The sequence below is a fragment of the Coptis chinensis genome, chromosome 6 (assembly GCF_015680905.1).
Source record: "Coptis chinensis isolate HL-2020 chromosome 6, ASM1568090v1, whole genome shotgun sequence".
In the NCBI taxonomy this organism is placed as follows: Eukaryota; Viridiplantae; Streptophyta; class Magnoliopsida; order Ranunculales; family Ranunculaceae; genus Coptis; species Coptis chinensis.
Genome location: NC_141461.1, coordinates 1972860 through 1992784, shown reverse-complemented (window position 1 = coordinate 1992784; position 19925 = coordinate 1972860). Strand labels below are relative to the sequence as shown.

The 19925-nt window shown below is 34.8% G+C and overlaps 1 protein-coding gene and 1 pseudogene across 3 annotated transcripts; both read left to right on the top strand.

The window, feature by feature from the left end:
* Nucleotides 1–11968: 11968 nt before the first annotated feature.
* LOC147490626 (protein BCCIP homolog) lies at nucleotides 11969–19351 on the top strand. Its single transcript, XM_086565751.1, has 10 exons — nucleotides 11969–12022; nucleotides 14166–14247; nucleotides 15741–15888; nucleotides 15967–16052; nucleotides 16130–16351; nucleotides 16421–16627; nucleotides 16755–16820; nucleotides 16936–17025; nucleotides 17103–17159; nucleotides 18922–19351. Exons 2-10 carry the CDS (start codon nucleotides 14224–14226, stop codon nucleotides 19018–19020), a joined length of 999 nt encoding a protein of 332 aa, XP_086421877.1. The 5' UTR covers nucleotides 11969–12022; nucleotides 14166–14223; the 3' UTR covers nucleotides 19021–19351.
* On the top strand, nucleotides 13036–14322 carry LOC147490627 (protein SENSITIVITY TO RED LIGHT REDUCED 1 pseudogene; annotated as a pseudogene). Of its 2 annotated transcripts, none has more exons than XR_015198483.1 (2): nucleotides 13036–14011; nucleotides 14092–14322. The product of XR_015198483.1 is annotated as a protein SENSITIVITY TO RED LIGHT REDUCED 1 pseudogene, transcript variant X2 (transcript). The 2 variants fall into 2 exon arrangements; XR_015198482.1 differs by having other exon boundaries at nucleotides 13036–14017; nucleotides 14060–14322.
* Nucleotides 19352–19925: the final 574 nt, after the last annotated feature.

Sequence of the window (19925 nt, the reverse complement as noted above, 5' to 3'; positions counted from 1 at the left end):
AAAATTTATTAAAAGATTTAGCAGATTTATAGGCCTAGCCCAGCAGCCAGTAATGCACGAGCGACAAACACGAGTGATGACTGATGAAGAGTGTGGGCTCGTGTAACAAGAAAGAAAACAACACCTTACTTCTTTTACTGTAATAACTAACAAGTGAACAAACGAGCCTCAGATAATAAAAACACAACATAAAATGTGCATTAAATGGTCGATATTAACAATACAGATAGAGAGAAAATGAAGGGAAGAAAATACAGGCTGTGAAATAGAGATAGGTATATAGGTGTATAGAGTGTATAGAGTATATAGAGTTGTAGGCTTGTAGGTAGTGAAAGTGATTTCTCTTTCTCTTTTACTGTTATGTACGGCTCGGGAACCAACACTACTAGCTTTTAATATTAATATTTATATTTATATTTGTTCCTAATATTTGGCTATTTGCTAGGCTAGGGATTTTTATCTTTCTCTCTCATCTTTTCTGTGTGTTGGTGTTGTGCTTTTTGTTTACAGCATTTGTACTGTAGAGAGACGACGAGGTTACATTGGGTGCTGCGATGTTTTGTTGTTCTACTGCGTATATTAAAGAAGATTTTGGTACTAGTTTGTTGTTGTTGTTTCGAAATTCGGCTACAAAGACGGAGTTTTGCAGAGATTGTCCGTAGTAGAATTACTGCTTATTGGTGTGCGGAGTTACTAGTTCATTATTTCCGGCTATAATAGTTTGAGGTCGGCTATCCCGAGGATATTCTCAATGGACCGTTAGATCACACATCCAACGGTTTCCAAATTTTTCCAAATTTTCATTTCTATGAGAATATCTTTGGATAGCCAAGGCCTAATAATTTTCTTTTTTTTAGAACATCGAAATATAGGATATTTCAATGGATTGACATGTAGTTAGTTGGAGAGTGTGTTGGCATTAAAGTTTAAATGGGGATTTATTTTTAATACCAGTGTGCCCTGTTGGATTAAATGTTTCTTATTTTTTGGTTGGTTAAAAATTAATATCTGGAGAAAGAAAGGAGAACAAGTGTGAGTGGGGAGATAGTGAGGTGTGTGGCGTTTTCTAGTAAAAGGCAAACCCGTCCCTATGGTGGACTGGTGGTGTCAAGGGATTTGGTAAAGTTTGTACGGATATAACATATGAGCTGTCGGAATTGCTGAAAGAAACGGTTTTGATTTTGATGTGTCTGGATTTTGGAATAATAAGACGAGATAAGATGCATTTACCATGATTTAACGTTTTTATCCACCACTGGTTTTTGTGGATCAGAAGATCTTCATTTCATTTTATCTGAAACCCTTGTCAAAATAATGATTCACCTTTTATAGCCTTTGCTAAGTAGATTCAACAAAACCGTACATTTATTAGGCAGTACTCAGCTCACAACCCTGACTGCGTGGTTATACATATATATAGAACAAGATGCCCTTGATGTGTAGTTTTACATTTCATAAGAAACTCCAAATGAATGCCGTCGAAATATTTACAGTACACTAAAAGTTAGACACATGACTTCGTTGTTGTTGATCGAGTTTTCTAAAACTCCACATCTTGGATGGGATTCATGGCTATACTATCAGGAGTGATGAGAAGTGCACCATCCCGGGGTTGAGCATTTTCTATTGTAAATTGTAATGGACCTCGTGGTAATCACTGGTGAAACTGTTAATGTGCAGAATTACACAGTTACACGTGCATGTCATCTGGAAATTTGATGCATGTACCATTCTCGATCAATTAAGCTCAATATATCAGTGTGAACATTTCAAAAGGAAAACATATACACTTCTGAAGATACTGTTCGAAAGATTGCAGATTATTGTCAAAATTAATTGTAGTTGACTTCTAAGGAGATTGCGCAAAAGTTTGCAGATTGTCAAAGAAGTAAAGAACTCGCAAGTCTCAGATCAAGTCGCAAGTGTCAAACGTAACAAATGCTTTGCCGACAACATCACATCTCATTTGTTAGTTGTTACCGACACTATTCCTTCATATATTCTTATTACCTGGAATCTTGGACAGCAGTACAGCACCCATCTTTTATTGAATTTGCTATAGACCTATAGTGCATGCCCGCTTTCATTTGCCTATTAGAGGCCATCAAACTAGCTTGGTTTCCCCCTGTTCCTTCGGCCGCACTCATTCAATTGTGTTGCTCTTTGGTTTGGTTGCTAAGCGATTTCAAAGGGTGGATGTCTACGTTCATTGACATGCTTTCTAATGACCAATAACCGACCACGTTAGCTGATCCAATACAACCTTTCCAAGTAGATAAAATGTTCCATGCATGAATAGCTAGGACACTTGAGAATTTGTGGTCATGTCACGACTACAGATGACAGAAATGCATTACCAACTACAAAGGACCCTCTAAAACAAAATGAACTAAACTATTCGACTTGCAAGTCCAACTAAATAATAAAACAAAAAGAAGATTCCGAATCCCACATTCCCTCAAATCCTCAATTCCTCTTTCCATCTCAGCAACATGCCAACATTGCCTTTATAGCTTGTTTTGTAGAATGGAGCTATCTTGCTTGATTATTTTCTTCAGTAATTTTGTTTTATATTAGTGATATGCATTGGTAACCAAATCTAAAAATTATTGGCCTAATGAGATGTTGCGAAGACCATAATCTAACACTTTTGGCACATTCTTCTGTATTTTTCTGTAAGCTAATCCAACTTTGGCCTTTTTTAGACAGCTATTAGTGGATTTGGATCTTTTAATTAAGGATTTGAATCTTAATGCTCTGCTCCACAAAGATAGTTGAAATCCTTATATGATTATACCATGATCACATTTTTATATATTCAAGGTTAGTAAGTAATAGAGAAACCATCAAACCAGCCCAGCTTAGGTACATTGCTTGCGGTGATTTCACAAGGGTAGGTCATCTGCCCTGTACAAGAAATTGTAGGATCCAAGTATCGAAAATGACTTCCTCTGTATTGTGTTCTATTTAGCAAAAAATGTTTGGCAAATGACATTTTTCTCAGGGGAGGGGACGGGGACGGGGAGGGATAAAGTCTTCCAAACTACTCTATCGACTTACAAATTGAATTAAGATTTTATTTTTTATGGATATGATATTCTCACAATGTATAACATGCCCACAAAATTTTATCATATTTGGATATATCTAACTTTACGAAAATTAGTGTTCAATTTTAACGGTTCAGAATTTTCCAATTTCATAATAACATTTTATTAGGCTATACATATTTAAATGAACCAAAATTTGGTGGACATATTATTTACAAAATATCGATGGGCCCTTAACTCAACTATTAATATTAGATATTACTTTATACGTTTTGAGAGTGGTTAAGGAGTGACTCTAATGGAAGTGGCTCTTATATATATATATATTGAACTTCTTGTCATTTTGGTCATTTCGATCTGAGTATGCTATAGGAAAGGTATCGATTTTGATTACTTCAATTTTTTCTTCTTAACTCCAAACTAAACAATTCCAGGCTGTGTTCATGTAAGTCTTGATGAGCGACCTAAACAAGAAGACCAATACAATGGGCGACTCCCATCCTCACTTAAATGGAATATCCATTAATAAATTGGAGGTGGGGAGAATATTTCATGGCATTTTTTTGATGAATGTACTGGCTGGATTGAATAGTCCTAGAGCCGGCCACCATACTAGCAATATCTTTCAATTTTCTAAAGTTCTTTTCAACACTGTTATGAGTAGCACTTTTCATCAATTCTCTCATCCACAAAATCTGTGCCTAAATTTTATAAGACTTCGCAAAGTTTGTTTTGTTTTTTCATAGAACATTAGACATTTACACCCACTCACATGCATGTTCACATCTCTTTCTTAGAGGCTAATACTATATACGCCTTTCCTTCTTCCTTTGACTTCTTGTTCTTAAGCACAAAATTCCAGCCATTCACTTGTTCATATTGCTCTATCTTATGCATAGATGTGGCCCTCTTGACAACCTCATTCACGCTTTATTTAATCTTTGAAGGCTTAGAGGCTATACTTTAGACAATCTGTTGGTGAGGATATTTCACATAAATGGTCCTAATTATCAAAATATTGATCATTTAATTGTATTCTTTTAGCAATAATAAAAAGAATATTTGGAGGATCAGATCGAGAAGAGCATGTGATCCCCATATCTGCAACTCCTGCAGATCATTTTTATTTTATCTACCAACCGTGTGCGAAAAGTTGAAGATCGTTCTCATTATTAAGATTCGTAGGAGTTATATATCCGAAAAATGCAGTAGGTGAATGTTTCCTAATAACTGGGTTATGGTTTTAAAAAATTATATGATATTAAGGTAGTGATTTACCTAATCAGCTGAACTGTTTATCTGGGATGTATGGTGCACACTATGTTTTTTTTTTTTTAAAATAAGCTGGGTTAAGCATACCCCACCTGTATATTAAACCAAAACTAGAAATTTACATTCCTCCCTAGTCCCCGAGAATATGATCATTAGAGGGTTATGGTGCACACTTGAATTGTTTGATTACTAGATAAATTTGGCAATTGAGCATTTGATTAAAATCAAGTTAGGTTTAGAAATTTTAATCAGATTAATTGACTCCTAATTCGACAATGTTTAATTAAAACTATTATTATGCTACACTTAGCTAGTCTACACTCTACATTATGGGTGTGCATGGGTATCCGATTATCCGAAATCGAATTGGAAGTGGAACTTTTTATAGTGGTTATGGGTCTTAAAATGTTAGACCCATTAAAAGTGGGTCTTCAAGAACCAAACCCGTTAGAACTAAATAGTAAAAAATCGGTGGGTACTCAAACCGAAATTGGAACCGATTATTATGATTTTGATATATAAAGTTTTGTATTATATTATACTAAATAAATACAAACCCAAACATTATAATATAAAATTTATTTATTTATTTATTTTTAAATTTTTATGTGTAAAAGTCTACTATATTTATATATATATTATTGTAGTACATAGATTAATTTATTCTATATGCTAAAATTTAGTGTGTGATATATATTTATATAGAACATATATATGTATGTATGTACGTATAGTATAATGTACTCGTGTTCAATTTGAAATGCAAATTAATACACGCGTATGTACTATTTATGAGATGTATTTAAAGTTTTTAGACAATTTTAAAAATTATTGAATTTATGACCATTACAAATATTATTGTCACACTAAAAACCAACTTTTATACCGGTTACGTGATTTTAGTAATAATAATGTATAACCCAAAAAAAACCGAAATCCGAACTGAAACCGACTTAATTAATGGATATAGTTATAGATTTTCTCTATAATAAAAAATAAAATATACCAAACCAGTAAAAACCGTTAAAAATATAACCGAACTCGAAACCGGTAAAAACTGAACCGGAACCGACCCCTGAACACCCCTACTCTACCAGTCTACCGTATAAATTAGAGATTATAAAATTTCTTGTTCCCTAAAACTAAACTAATAATAGCGTGATTTTCATATATAATCAGTAATCAAACCTTAACCTCTTAACATTTTTCGTACGTGTTTCTCCTGGTGGTTGCCCATTGACCAATTGTACGTTTTATGTGGTGATACAGGTGCTTACATATTTCATTGTTCCAAGGAATGATTGTCTCTGGAAGAAATGTGGCCAACCAAGTATTTTGAGACTTTTGCAACACCTTTAATTTTTAGGTACGCTACTTTTACTTCTAGGGTGGTGGACTGGTGGTAGTGGTGGTTGACCATTTATGTTGCCGTGGGGAGCTTTGCCCAAGGTCAAATTCAAGGACGCCACTCTGTAAACACAAGGCTATGGAGACTATCAGATAAGATATTAATGTTAAGAACTCATAATAGTTGCTTTTTTCATATCACTTTCTGCTGCCATATGTATTCAATAAATCAATAGTGGTACATGACTTCCTTTGTTACTTTGCCTTACCAGCCCTGCTCTTTTGTAAAATTGCAGCCACAATCATAGTACAAAATATCGCGATATATCACGATAAATATTTATATTTCAATAAAAGATATATAAATATCACAATATATTTAGAGATATATAAAATTTCAAATATCAGTTATATTTCGATGATATTTATGATATTATTTATATTTGGAGATATTTAGTGATATTTGGAGATATTTAGCGATATTTTGTGTAGATAATAATTTTATTTAATATTTACCAATATATTTAAAATAAATATAAATTATATATCATGATATATCAATAAATATCCACAATATCTACAATATTTATCAATATTTTAGATATATCTATGATATTTGCATATGAAAGTATGAAACAATGTCAAATATCCTTAAAGAGGGAGATATATCTACGATATATATCCATAAATTAGGGTTGATATTTTGCCATATCTTGATATTTTGTACTATGGCCACAATAACTAAGCTCATAATGTACGTGATGAATCATGAACAGTACGATGTTTCCTCTTTCCTTACATTGGGCGATATACCCACCCAAAATCCACTCTCTTTTTCTAGTACTCGACAAAAGTTTATCAAATGTTTTAGTAGAGATTAATTATCAATTAATTTATAATATACTATTTGCATTATGTATAATTGTATACTGCAATTTCTCACATACTAATTATGTGATCCAAATAAAAGCATATTTGACACATATTACCACGAGCAATGTAGCGATAACATGATCTCTCATCCACAATCTCTATTGATTCCTAGGCGTTATGTCAAACATGGATTTCCTTGAAGACCTAGAAAACAAAATAACAAAGCAAAACTATGTTCAATAATAATATGTCACTCCGAGACCCAACACACATCCCGAGGACGTGGAATGAATCTCGAGACGGTCGCTATCCCGATTCTATCGAAATTTCGACAGAGTTTCCTTTGTTTAATCGATATTTCATATACAAAAACCTGTCATAACTCCTGGACATCACATAATTCATCCTTCCAACCATATATATATCCAACAACCATATATATTACTCTTAATTTTAGATACTACAGGGATATGACGGTATATCTACAAAACAAGGAGAACCGTTGCCAGATGCATCGATTATTACATCAAAATGACTTAGCTCTCTATATATACAACAAAGAACTAGTCTCTCTATATATACAACCAAAAGAAAAGAGTTATGCTCTCTATATACAACAAAAGATAATAAACTAGACTATCTCTATACAACCCAAAATATGAACTTGACTCTGTCTCTCGTCAAACATGGGTGAATCCTCCCAAATCCCCATAACCATCATCGCTAGGGTTAGAAAAAGCCTCCTCCACAACTAACTCGTCTGAAATGTTAAGTAGGATGAGCAACAACTATGCCCAGTAGAAACACACATAACCAATAAATAGTCTACTTATAGAAATCATTTAAAACATGCAGGGTTTCCATAAAAGTATTCAAATATCGTGACTATATACATACATCACTAACTAGTAGAAATTATTTCGACATGCTTCGTTAATATTCAAAATATAGTTTTCACAATCATCATACAACTATTGTGGTCGCTGCATCCTATTAGAATAGTGAGGGATCGATCGGTACTTTCCAAATCCGCGAGCAAAATCTCGGTTCAATACTTTCCAAAGCGGAACCATGAACCACCGCTGTTTTCATGATTTTACCGGCAAGGAGCCGAAATGTCGTTGTTGTGTTCATACACACAAAATCCCAAAGCTTTTAGGGCTCGGTGGGCCTGTGACCACGACCCCCATACCTGGTGTCACCTAACTTACGGTGGTCAACCGTTCGACGATCGCAGATCGCCAGATCCTCGACACACATCCAGGGAGTGGACTAAACTCTCACTCTCGGCCTAAACCTCATCAAGGTAGCATGTAACCTCACACAAAGCTAATCACCATACAAATGACATTACAAATATGGTTATCTATAAAGTAGAAAAGGAATTCTCGGACTACATCCTGTGATGCATCCCTTTAAAGGTGGCCCACCACCCCGAAAGGTGTACACCATAGTTGGAATCCTATAGCGAATCACCGCCTCCTGAATGCGACAACAGTTCCTTCTTTATAGAAATTCACCAATTCTTTTCCAAATCCCCGTGATAAGCATAGTATATATATATATATATATATATATATATATATATATATATATATATATATATATATATATATATATATATATATATATATATACTCGTATAACGGGTTATTTCAAAATACTATAATTACATATTTAGTTTTCCTTTTAAACTGTTGATTCTGTAGGTGTGAGTTCCTGGATTTCCCACCATCAAGTAAAAGCAACCTATGACTCCCAAACGGGCCAGCCATAGTAAATAACAACCGATGATTCCCAAACGGCGAATCATCGTAAATAACAACAACCATTCCGGGAACAATCCAGAACCTCACACCTAGTTACACACAACCGGGTAATCCTTACCCGAATTACAAAATCAATCTCTCTGTCTCCTTACTGAGATAAGAGACGAAAATCCTTCCCAAAACCAGTTTTGCTCTTTTAACAAAGAAAATAAATCTCCGCTACCCCGATTTCGCAAACTCATTTTTCACACAAAAGCTATCAGTATATTTAGTTTATATCGCGGAAAAATACAAATGCAAAACATGAATACCATATATACATGCATGGTTGATACGCAAACTATCTCTTAACAATTAAAACAAATCAAATCATGCATGAAAATAAGCATGTTATATATTGGTATGTAGGTTCCTACCTTAGCAAGCTCCGTTATCCTCAAGCCCACTTAACCGAATCAAGTCCACTTAACCAAATCCACTCGAATTCACTCCTATAACATCAGATGTATACGTCGGTCCTTAGAGTTTATCAAACTAACGAGGAAATTCTTATCTACGAAAGTCGAGAAGAATCTCGACGTTAAGAAATTGGTTTTGTAGATAGCATCAAAACCAAATTCTTTCTCAACGTTAATAATACTAACGTTGAATATTACTAAGTGGGTTGAATAATACTAACGTTAATAATACTAACGTTAATAATGATGCTAACGTTGATAATACTAACGTTAATAATACAAACGTTGAATATTACTAACGTTAATAATACTAACGTTACTAATAATGCTAACGTTGATAATACTAACGTTGAATATTACTAACTTTGAATAATAATGCTAACGTTGAATATTGTAGATAGCATAGTAATTCTTTCTCGACGTTAATAATACTAAGTGGGTGTTGTTTCTCACTCACTCGATACTCAACATGATCTTAAACAAGTGTGAACTAGCATCAATGCTCTAAAATAGATTGAATATTTATAATTCTTATCGAGTCAACAAGAATAGCTCCTTAGCTTGCTTCTCCACCAATTCACTCCACTCTATCTTCACCAAATAGCTACTGCCGACATTACCAACACCCCCATTCAATTAATTTCATCCATACACCCCTAATCCATCGAAATTTAGTTTAAATATTTATTTAGGAAGAAATTAAACTCACCTTTTACCTTGGTACGACGCGATTTCAAGAAATTTCAAATCCTCACACTTGGGTTTAAGGTTTCTAAAGTTTGGGTGTGAAGAATTGAGGTTGTAATCGATTGAAATTGAGCGAATTGGGTTTCTCTCTCCTAGGTTTTAGTGGTTGGGCGAAATTGGAGAAGAAAAGAAATTGGTGCGATTTGATTTGGGTGATTTTTTTCTGTTTTCGCGATTTCGTTCTATTTTGGGTGCGATACGTTTTTTTTTTTTGTTTAAGTTGTTAAGGCCCAAGCCCAATATGACCAAATTAGGCTTAAGGTCCTAATTAATTTCTAACCACCCACTAATTCGACTTAGCGTCTTAATTATTTTTCCGGCCCAACCCACTTAATTAATTTCCTACATTCTATCCCACCACAGGCTATAACAATAACCCACTCATGCGTGTAAGCTGTTAACTCGTGCCAGCTTTGACGCAGAAAAGTCGCTAACCGACATTTTGTCAAATTTTTCTCATAAGATTTGCTTATCTAACGTGGCTTAGGAATCTGAGGTAAGTTTCATTAATTTATGTACGTTTGAAATGTAACCCGACCGACCAATTATATAAATGTCCCTAGGTTTGCTATGTAATTTATGAAAATACCCTTAACGAGAATTTGAATATTTATATAATCATATGTTGAATACTGTTACGTTGTGACTTGCGACCAACGTATATGCATTATTTTCTTGACACCATGCTAGATATGCTACTTCCACGATCATTGTCCCTAGCTAGCTAAAAGGATTGATATATAAGAGCATCTCTAGGTGGAGCTATCAAGCGTCAATTTGCATCCACCATTCGGAATTTCAACTCTAGGTGGACTCAAATATGAAGGCATCAAGTGTCTAGCTGCATCCGTGTACGCAAATTTGCAATTTCGTTTGCAGATGCATGCGGCACGACACTCTCAATATCGCGCGATAGTGTGAGTGTCACGTGGGTTTTTGTTTTGACTTTTTCAATATTCCATGCGACACTCCAAAAGTGTCGTGAGGGTTTTTGTCGGGTTTACTCTCACAATTTTTTATGGGAAAATAAATATTTTAATGCCAAAAAATCTAAAATGAGACCCACTTAACTAAAATACTTTTTTTTTAAGAGCATGTCTTCAGTGCGCGAGATGTATGGTGCACAGGTAATGTGGGCCTTTGGATCAGTACTTTTGCCATGCAATACACACGCACCCTTTGGTATGAGTGGCCCAGATTTGATAGCATACCATACGACCTGCGCACCATAGATTTAACATTTTTTTAATTGTTAACTATTAAAAAAGTAGTCCTACTAAATTTGCCTATCACCTAGAGTTAGTCATTATTTGCATAATCTAACTTCAAATATTACACTTGATATCTCCACCACGACACCACCAAGAGATCATGATCTACGACATGTTCATAAGGAAAGCTTTGACTCCATCATACACAACAAATTGGGCAAACTCAAAAGACAAAATAGTTAAAATAAACAGTGAAGTGCATAAATCCTCCATAAGTCCCATTAAGCATTACATAAATGTTGAAACAAAAAGGTCCCACAGATAAAATTGCAATAACTGGGGGAGATTTGAATTCATCAAGGTCTTGTTTTTTTTTCATTTTCATGTTAGGTGATGATTGATGCTAACAAAAATGGACCTACATGCAAAAATACAAACAACTATACTTGATAGTTGATAACTTGATAACTTGATGCCTATCCCTTACACTTAAAAGAAACTCTACCACTTGAAAATCTATGATTGGACCTACATACAAAAATACAAAATACAAATCGCCGTATAATCTGCAGTACAGCTGCTGTTAGAGACCAAACAAGTCTGTGATTAACGTAGCTCTCTTAGGATATTGTCAAATTTCAGTCTATATCTAGCACCAACTTTTGAGACAGGGATTATGGCCATGGACAAAGCCCAATAATAATTTTGCCCCAAATGCATCCTAAATTAAAATCAGGACTGACGTTATCAATCTTCATTAATAATTTCTGCTCAAAGACAAACCGAACTGACATCATCATATGTAAATTTGTATTACATATGATAATATAAAATTACACAATTTTCTTTACCTTATGTAAATTTAAAATTTTCATATGAAAATGTAATGTAAATTTACACAGTATTTTACATATGTACATTTGTATTTATATATGACAATTTACATTTATATGTGGAAATTTAAATTTATACAATATTTTTTACAATTGAAAAAGTCTGTAAAATTATATTTACATAGTTGTCTTCTATAAATTTAAATTTACATATATTTTTTTCTCAAATCCGTAATTAAAATTCAGAATGGACTTAGGGAGAATTTTTTTTGTAAAATTGGGCTCTCAGCCAGATTACTTGCTTTTCAGTTGGTCTAATCTTGATTGTAAAAAGTCCACACCATTCGGCATGGTTTAGGCTGACGGGCCTGAGTAAATAAAAGCCTTGTCCTTTATTTGCTACTACTTTCTTCTTCTTAGACAGCCTAAAAAATACACCAAAATCTTTCTGTCTAGTTTTCTGTATGACCACTTTACATCCATCTTGTATTTATGATTGATATTTATTTATTGTTTGATCTGTTTTCGTATATATATATTTTTTATATTGTTGTTGTTTTGAGGTAAAGATTGAGTTTTGTTTATTAGTTAGTTAGATTATGACGTAGTTATTCTTGTTTTGAGATGGGTATTTGTTTATCTAGTAAAATTGTTTGTTGTCATTATAGATATACAGTATATGTTAAAAATAAAATTTTGGGGTTTAATTAGGTTTGTAGGAATATAAAGAGCTATTATTAAATGTGTGAAAGTGGGATTTAAATTGGAATGAAACACTAGGACATAAAAATCTTAAAAATGTTCAATTCATCTTTTCTCTAACGGAAAAACAAAAACAAAACCAGAGAAAAATAAATAAATGTTTGGTACTCGTGTTTTTTTTATTGCTCTCAATATCGTATTTAATCATATCTGAGTGTTTTTAGAATCTAGCACTTAACATTGATACTTGATAGTAGAGTTTCAAAAGCAAATATATTTAGTATATCTGCTGAAAGCAGTGGGAAGAGGAAGATGGAGAGTGGAGATGGAGAAGGAGGAGTGGAGATGAGTGTCTGGAGAGGAGAGAGAAAAGGGAGAGAGAGAGAGACGAAAGAAAAAAAGAAAGGGAAGAGATGAGGACAGACAGAAACTTGGAAACTTCCGTTTCCAACATAACCCCCCTTCTCCCAAAATGTTCGCTAAGCTCACGGATAACAAAGACAAATTGGAATAGCAAGTTTTATACTTCAACAAACTAAAAATTTAACATAGGTATCCATAATAATAAAAGTATTGTTGCTAATCTTAAAAAAATCAAATCACCAAATCCTAAAATCATTGCGTCCTATTTAATTAGCAGGAAAATAGTGGACATGTGTGGTTGAAATATCGGTTGGAGCAAAAAAATCACTCTCTTTGAGTTTTGTCCGCTGCCCAACATTAGTAAGGTACTCTTTTCTCTCCATGTCTCTCTCTTATTAGGGTTTCTCACATTGTAACAAATTACCAAGTTTAATATAAACATATATAACCATTTGTTTTAGGATTGTGTACCTCATTAAAACTGAGTTCAATTTTGATACATGATCTAAATCAAGACATTTGACTACTTAATTAGTTAGACTTGTCATGGCAGACAGAAAAGAAGGTATTGAACAACAACCATGGACCCCGACTGATTTGGAGATTGACGTTGAAAGAGAATCGAAACTGATGCAGAAAATGCACATGTGTATAAGAAAACTAGAAAACTCTGATTTCTACACAACTTTTCTTGATCAAATGGAAACAGTTGAAGTGCTTACCTACTTTTTAAGGATATTGGGTTCTGAAACAAAAATGCAGATGGTGATTTATGGTATTGGCAGCGTTGAGTCATATGATTGTCCTAGGTTGCAGTTGTCTTTTGCAATCTTGATCAAGAGAAAGTTTGATTGGATTGGAGACATTGAGGTGTTTGACCCAGTTCTTTCGACAACAGAAACCAATGCATTGGAAGCTTTGGGTTGTACTGTGCTGAAGGTAAACGAGCAAGGACGTAGACAAGCTGTGAAGCCAACAATGTTCTTCATGCCACATTGTGAGGCAGTATTGTATGACAATCTATTGCATGCAAATTGGCGTTCAGAAAATTTGAATCAGATGGTATTGTTTGGAAACAGTTTCGAAAAGTATGAGCAGTATGTGTCAGAGTTTAAAAACTCTGTCATAGTTGATTCTGCGAGATTTGTTTTGGGTGTTAGAAGGTTTTCAGTTGAAATTGTTGATGTTGTTTCTGATGAATTTTTTAGAGCTTTCCATGATTCAAGCTGGCATTTTTTCAAATTGGATCCCCAGATGGAGTTGGAGTTCGAAAATTTGAAAACCATAAATTGTAGTACTAAAGAAATGTGAAATCACTAACTAGTTTATAGTAGCACACAAGGAATTCTGAACTGGGATTTCTCGAGTTTTGTTGACTGTGATTCGGTAAAGGTATATCTGACCTTTTTGTAAGATTTTTGTGATTCAGTAAAGGTATATCTGATCTTTTTTATAAGATTTTTCAGTTTAAGTTTACTGGGACAACATTCATTGGTGTATCAAATATTTGAAAATGATCATAAATATTTGGACACGGCAGAGCTGGAGCTGCGAATTCAGACGAGGCAGACGCCCGAGCCATCCAGAGAGGACTAGAGATGGTGAGACGACTGCACATAAAGGTGGCAATATTGTCAAAATTTAGCTGCAATTTTGAAGTGTAAGAGACCGTACTTTCATGGGAGAGACTGGCACGCTATTTCAGTATTTTGGCTTATTTGGCTGATTGTAACTTTTATTACATTAGTAGAACAACAAATATGGTAGCTTAGTATAGCTAGTAGAAACTCTGCCTAACGAGTCTTCGGCCTGAAAGGAATTGAGTTCCTTTCATATAGGAGTTTGTGTAGCTTGTTTCATTTCTTAATCAAGATGGGGGCTCATGCGAAGTATTGGTGTTCAGTAGCGAACTGGGGATTCGGAAAGGTGTATTGAATCCGAAGTGGAAGAGGTAGATTGAGGTTTAGTGGAGGAAGTTAGTGCCAAGCGGCAAAAAGAGGATTAGCCTAATAATAGTTGGGGTTTTGTACGCCGATGGAGCATAGTCGTAAAAACCTGTTACAGTGGTATAATGTCAAATTTATGCATGCGAACTTCTATTAAAAACGTGCAAGTATTTTGAAATTGAAGTCGTGTTACATGGTACATCATGACAAGCCATGATGCGGATTGTGCAGTAGAAAAGATGAAGTGTCTGAGACTCTGAGTGTGTTTTCATGAAGTTTTGAAGTTTAGAAACGGGTTTAAGGCCAGGCTTATGGGTTTAGAAACGGGTTGAATCCTTCTTTGCCTGACTCATTTCTACACAACTAAAAATTTCTCACTGCCTTGTTTACCTGCAAAGCAAACGACACGAGTCACTAAATCATCTTTTTGGCACTCTTAACCTACATAGCTGAACTGGTAAAACACACACTCTTAGAAACGGGTTCAAGGCTTGAGCCCCTTTTCTCTGTTTATGCTAGGCAAGGACAAGGACGCGTTTCTAAACTTTAAAACTTCATGGAAACACACTCAGAGTCTCAGACACTTTATCTTTTCGACTGCACAATTCACATTATGGCTTGTCATGATGTACCATGTAACATGACTTCAAATTCAAAATACCTGCACATTTGTAATAGAAGTTCACATGCATATATTTGACATTATAAACGTTCTGTTTTCAGATGTAGCTTGTGGATCTTCAATGCATTTGGTTTTATGAACTGTTATTGCTTTATTACTGCATTAGTATAGAATATACTATAATAGGAGGTTTTGAGAATCATGTATGGATTTGAGATACATCTCTTACCCAAAGGGTTTAAGGCCAGGCTTCTGGGTTTAGAAACGGGTTGAATCCTTTTTCGCCCGACTCATTTCTGCACAACTAAAATTTCCTTATTGCCTTGTTTACCTGTAAAGAAAACGACACGAGTCACTAAATTACATTTCCGGCACACTCTTAACCTACATAGCTGAACCGGTAAAACACACTCTCGCTCTGATGAAGTTTGTTCATTGTTGTAAATTTTGTCACAACTATTTGATAAAATGATTGTTCAAAAATTTTAAAACTGTTCTTGTTTATCAAGTAATAAAAATTCTAAACACTTTTTTACCACGGTAACAGGTTTTTACTACTATGACCCGTCGGCGTACAAAATCTCAACTATTATTAGGTTTCTCCTCTTTTTGCCGCTCTGTGGCACTAGCTTTCTCCACTAAACCTCAATCTACCTCTTCCACTTCGGATTTAATATACCTTTCCGAATCCCCAGGTATAATTTATCATGTCATTATAATAATGCTACATTTATATATATTTCCTTTGTTAAAATTCAAATGTTTACTTGCAGATAATGGAGTAGTAGATAAAAGTTCAAATAAAGAGAAAAGGAAAAGGATTCAGTCTTCAAGCGAAGAAGATGAGGACAATGATGAAGTAAGAACAACTTATTTTGCGTGTTTCTTGGTAATTTACGAGTTTATTATATCCATTATTGTTTTATGTTTTGAAAGGAAGTCCAAACAGATTTTGCGTTTTTTGACCCGAAATGTGATGATTTCAATGGAGTAAAGATGTTGTTGAAGAATTACCTTGACGATAAAGAGTGGGATTTGAGTGGTTTTGTGGACTTGATACTTGGACAGCCGACAGTTGGTACCGTGATTAAAATAGAGGGTGATGAAGACAATACTCCATACTCTATTGTTTCTGTGCTTAATTTGGGACGATACAAGGCAAGCATTATTGCTTTATAGTTTTAGTTCATGTATAATGTGTGGGTACTGAGTTTTTGTTTTTAGTAGGATCATAGATGTATAATGGAAATTAAGGAGTTTTTGCTCGAAGTATGTCGGAAAGATGTTACTCGTGATCTGAGAGTGCTTTTGGAAAAACAAGCACACAATGTAGGGCTCTTGGTCTCGCAACACGTGGTGAATCTTCCTCCTCAACTTCTGCCTCCACTCTTTGATGGCCTCTTTGATGAAGTCTCCTGGGCAACAGAAGACGAGGTTAGACGAGAATTCCCTCTTGGCCCCTCTTTGTCTTCGTGCTCTTGTGATGTTACTCTATTCCTGTGCGAGTCATGGGGTTGCCATCTTTAGTAACACATGTTTTTCTCGTTGTTTAATTTCTCAGCCGACAAAGGAGCTCCAGGAGTCTTTTTGCTTTAGGTATTATATATTAGCTACCAAAGTATACAAGGTATATAGTCTTAGCACATTTTGCATTCTATATTTGATAATAGCTGTGGTCGTAACATCTTATGTTCTAATTTTTCTCTTTGCCTTTTGGGTTCTTTTTATGGTGTAAATTGTAGCATAAAAACACAGATCAAAAGGGAACATCAAAAGGTTCTATTGATGATCCAATAATATATATTAAGCCTGAGGATGAAATTTTTCATAAGGTGCATGTCCCTAATTCTCACAAACTGTATGTTTTTTTTTTCCTCGTTGCTTATAACTCTTTTAAATCTGATTTCAGCTCAGCTCATGGTCTTGTAGTTTTGCTCTTCGCACTGGACAGCTTGTCGCTCAGGAGGTATGTTGAATTTTGTTTAGGTATCAAAATTCCTTACATGTCTTTTCTAGGAGAAATGAAACTCAGTACATTATCTTTTTTTGTTGTTGCTGCTGTCATTGTTATTATTTTAATCATAAAGTAACTATGGGTTTAGGATTCAGAGAGGGTACCCTCACGAAACTGTGAGGTTGCATCATTTATAAATTCGCTTTGCATCAACATACACGTCGAGGACACATTTCAAACTGTAGATCTAATCCTAAATTAAAAGGTGCAACCGCATGAATTTTACTGAGAGTACCCTCATTGCATTCTGATTCAACAACTATTATTATCGTTATTATCGTTAGCATCTATTTATCTTGTGTATGTGGTTATAGTTAGTAGCGGGACGTAACCAGTACCACACTGTTAATATGTAGATATAAAAGGTGCAAACTTCAGGAGTTAAGCATCACTCTCAGTTCTTATCTATCATCTCCTTCTCATTCCTCTCTTATTCATTTATTCTTTCTGAATCTCCTACAAAACTCCGAAGGGTGTGTTTGATTAGTTCTCATTGAAAACTTCCATTTTAATAGGTAATTTTGGATCAAACTCATGATTTTCTAGAAACTTTTCACAACTCAAAAGTGGTGATTGTGTGTAAAAGTTTTTTAAAAGTAGAGCGGAGTGCAAAACGTTCCCAATAAAATCAACTAGCCAGTAGGATCTTAACCTCTATATTTGTGGGATTTATTCCCACAAATCAAACACGCTTACACCCTAAATCTTTATATCCTGTTGTAGCTAGTTAGGATGCTGCAGAAGTTATTGCAAATATTTCCTGACCATGTTCTATAAGTCCTTTGAATTATAATTATCTAACCAACACAGATTTATGGCTGCAATCTGTTAAAGTAGTCCAATTTACTGTGTTGCGCGGGTACTTCAAAATGGAAGCCGTACCTGTGTTGGACATTCCATATTTTGGAGTGTCCCTGCCGTGTCTCAGCCGTACTCGTGCAACACACTAAACATACACAAGAATTTCGGAATGCTCGAAACTCCGACAAATGGATAGACCGACCTTCTTACTGAAATCGACTCTTTTAAGGAATTTTTTGTACTTAATGTGCATTTTGGTAATCCATAAAACTGAAAGTGTGTTATCTTTGCAACGAGATTTGTGTCAATGATCTCAAGTGGGGCCATAAGCCAAATGTTTGTTGTATTATTTTCCAGAAAATCATAAAGATGAGTAGAATGGCTGGATTTTCATTTACCTGGAAAAAATTCTGAAGATTTTGTTCGAGAGAGTTTTACCTAATAATGGGTTGAGAGCTGGTTTGCAAGGGATAAAACTATCACTGAATTCTTGTTGCTCGTGTCTTATTGAGTAATGAGTATGCCTGAGGGCATTTAATGACATCGGTACTTGGTAACTCTTTTGGAGCTGTGACAATTTGTGATATATCCATTTCTTGTATCCGTAAATAGGAGAAAATGGCACCGCTCTTTTGTGTGTTTATGTGTGTATAATATTATAAATTACGCTTTCCAAGATCATCCAAGTAGTGACGATTGTGTTAACTACCTGGCTGATACATATGGATAAGTTGAGTAGCATAAAGAGGTTGCTAACTGAACCTCTAAAGTTAATTGATCTTTAGATCTGTGCTCCTTTCATGAAATGTATCCTCTTAAGAAGAAATCAGACCTTCGGAATTTCTTTTATTTATGTATACCTTTAAACGGCGGTGTTACCATTCTGCTTATTAATTGCTACTTGTTCTTGCAGCTGAGGAATTACAGGCTAATGGGACTAGTCATGGCTGTCCAAGCAGACAAAGTTCAAATCTTCCGGAAAGAATTGCATTCTCTAATAAATGGATCTTGAGACCTTCCAGTTTTCATCGATAATTTCCCAATCCTCAGCTTCATTCTAGCCATATGCTCATACAGCTTGTGCATGCTTTAGTTCATCTTCATATTGTTCTGGAATATGGCAAATGAATTTTCCTCTGCATCGGTCAGTTGCCAAGTACAGAGAGGTTCTCTTGTTTTTCTGTACTTTGTTTTTTTGTTAGTCACCCTCGTCTATAGTTGCAGGCTGAATTTGGTCTTTTGTCCTGCCTTATTAGTGATATATTGTTGTAGACAGACATAATTTGATTTTGTTCGAAGTGTATTCTCTGTTCTTTGCTTATATTTAGATTTTGTTGGAAGCAGATTATGCATATTAAGTTTTTGAACTTAACAATTTGATAAATCATACCGATGTATTTTTGTCCATGTCATCAACTGCAGATGGTCCTCTTGCAAATCCGCAATCATGGAAAGTAGCTTTATAATGGATCAAAATGGTGACTTCATTCACGTCACTCAAATTATATTCAACCCCTCCTAATGTTTTTATATTATTTTTTAGATTATAACTAGAATTCAAAAAATCATACTATCAGAGAGATGTTATAGCGACAGGTTTAAAATTTTGAAAAAACACCGATGCGTAGCACGGTTCGCATACTCGTTAAACCTTCTAAATTGGATAGAAAACGGATTTAAGTTGACACCTGTGCCAAAAACGCGTTGGTTCGCATACTCGTTAAACCTTCTAAATTGGATAGAAAACGGATTTAAGTTGACACCTGTGCCAAAAACGCGTTGGATTTGAAATTCGTTTCTAATTTGGATAGAATAGAGTTTGTTACGGCCTGGAATTATGCCGACCAATTCCAGGCCATTATGATATTTGGGCTTTACTGTAATGTGGCCTTGGGTTGCTCACTGTGATTATGGGAA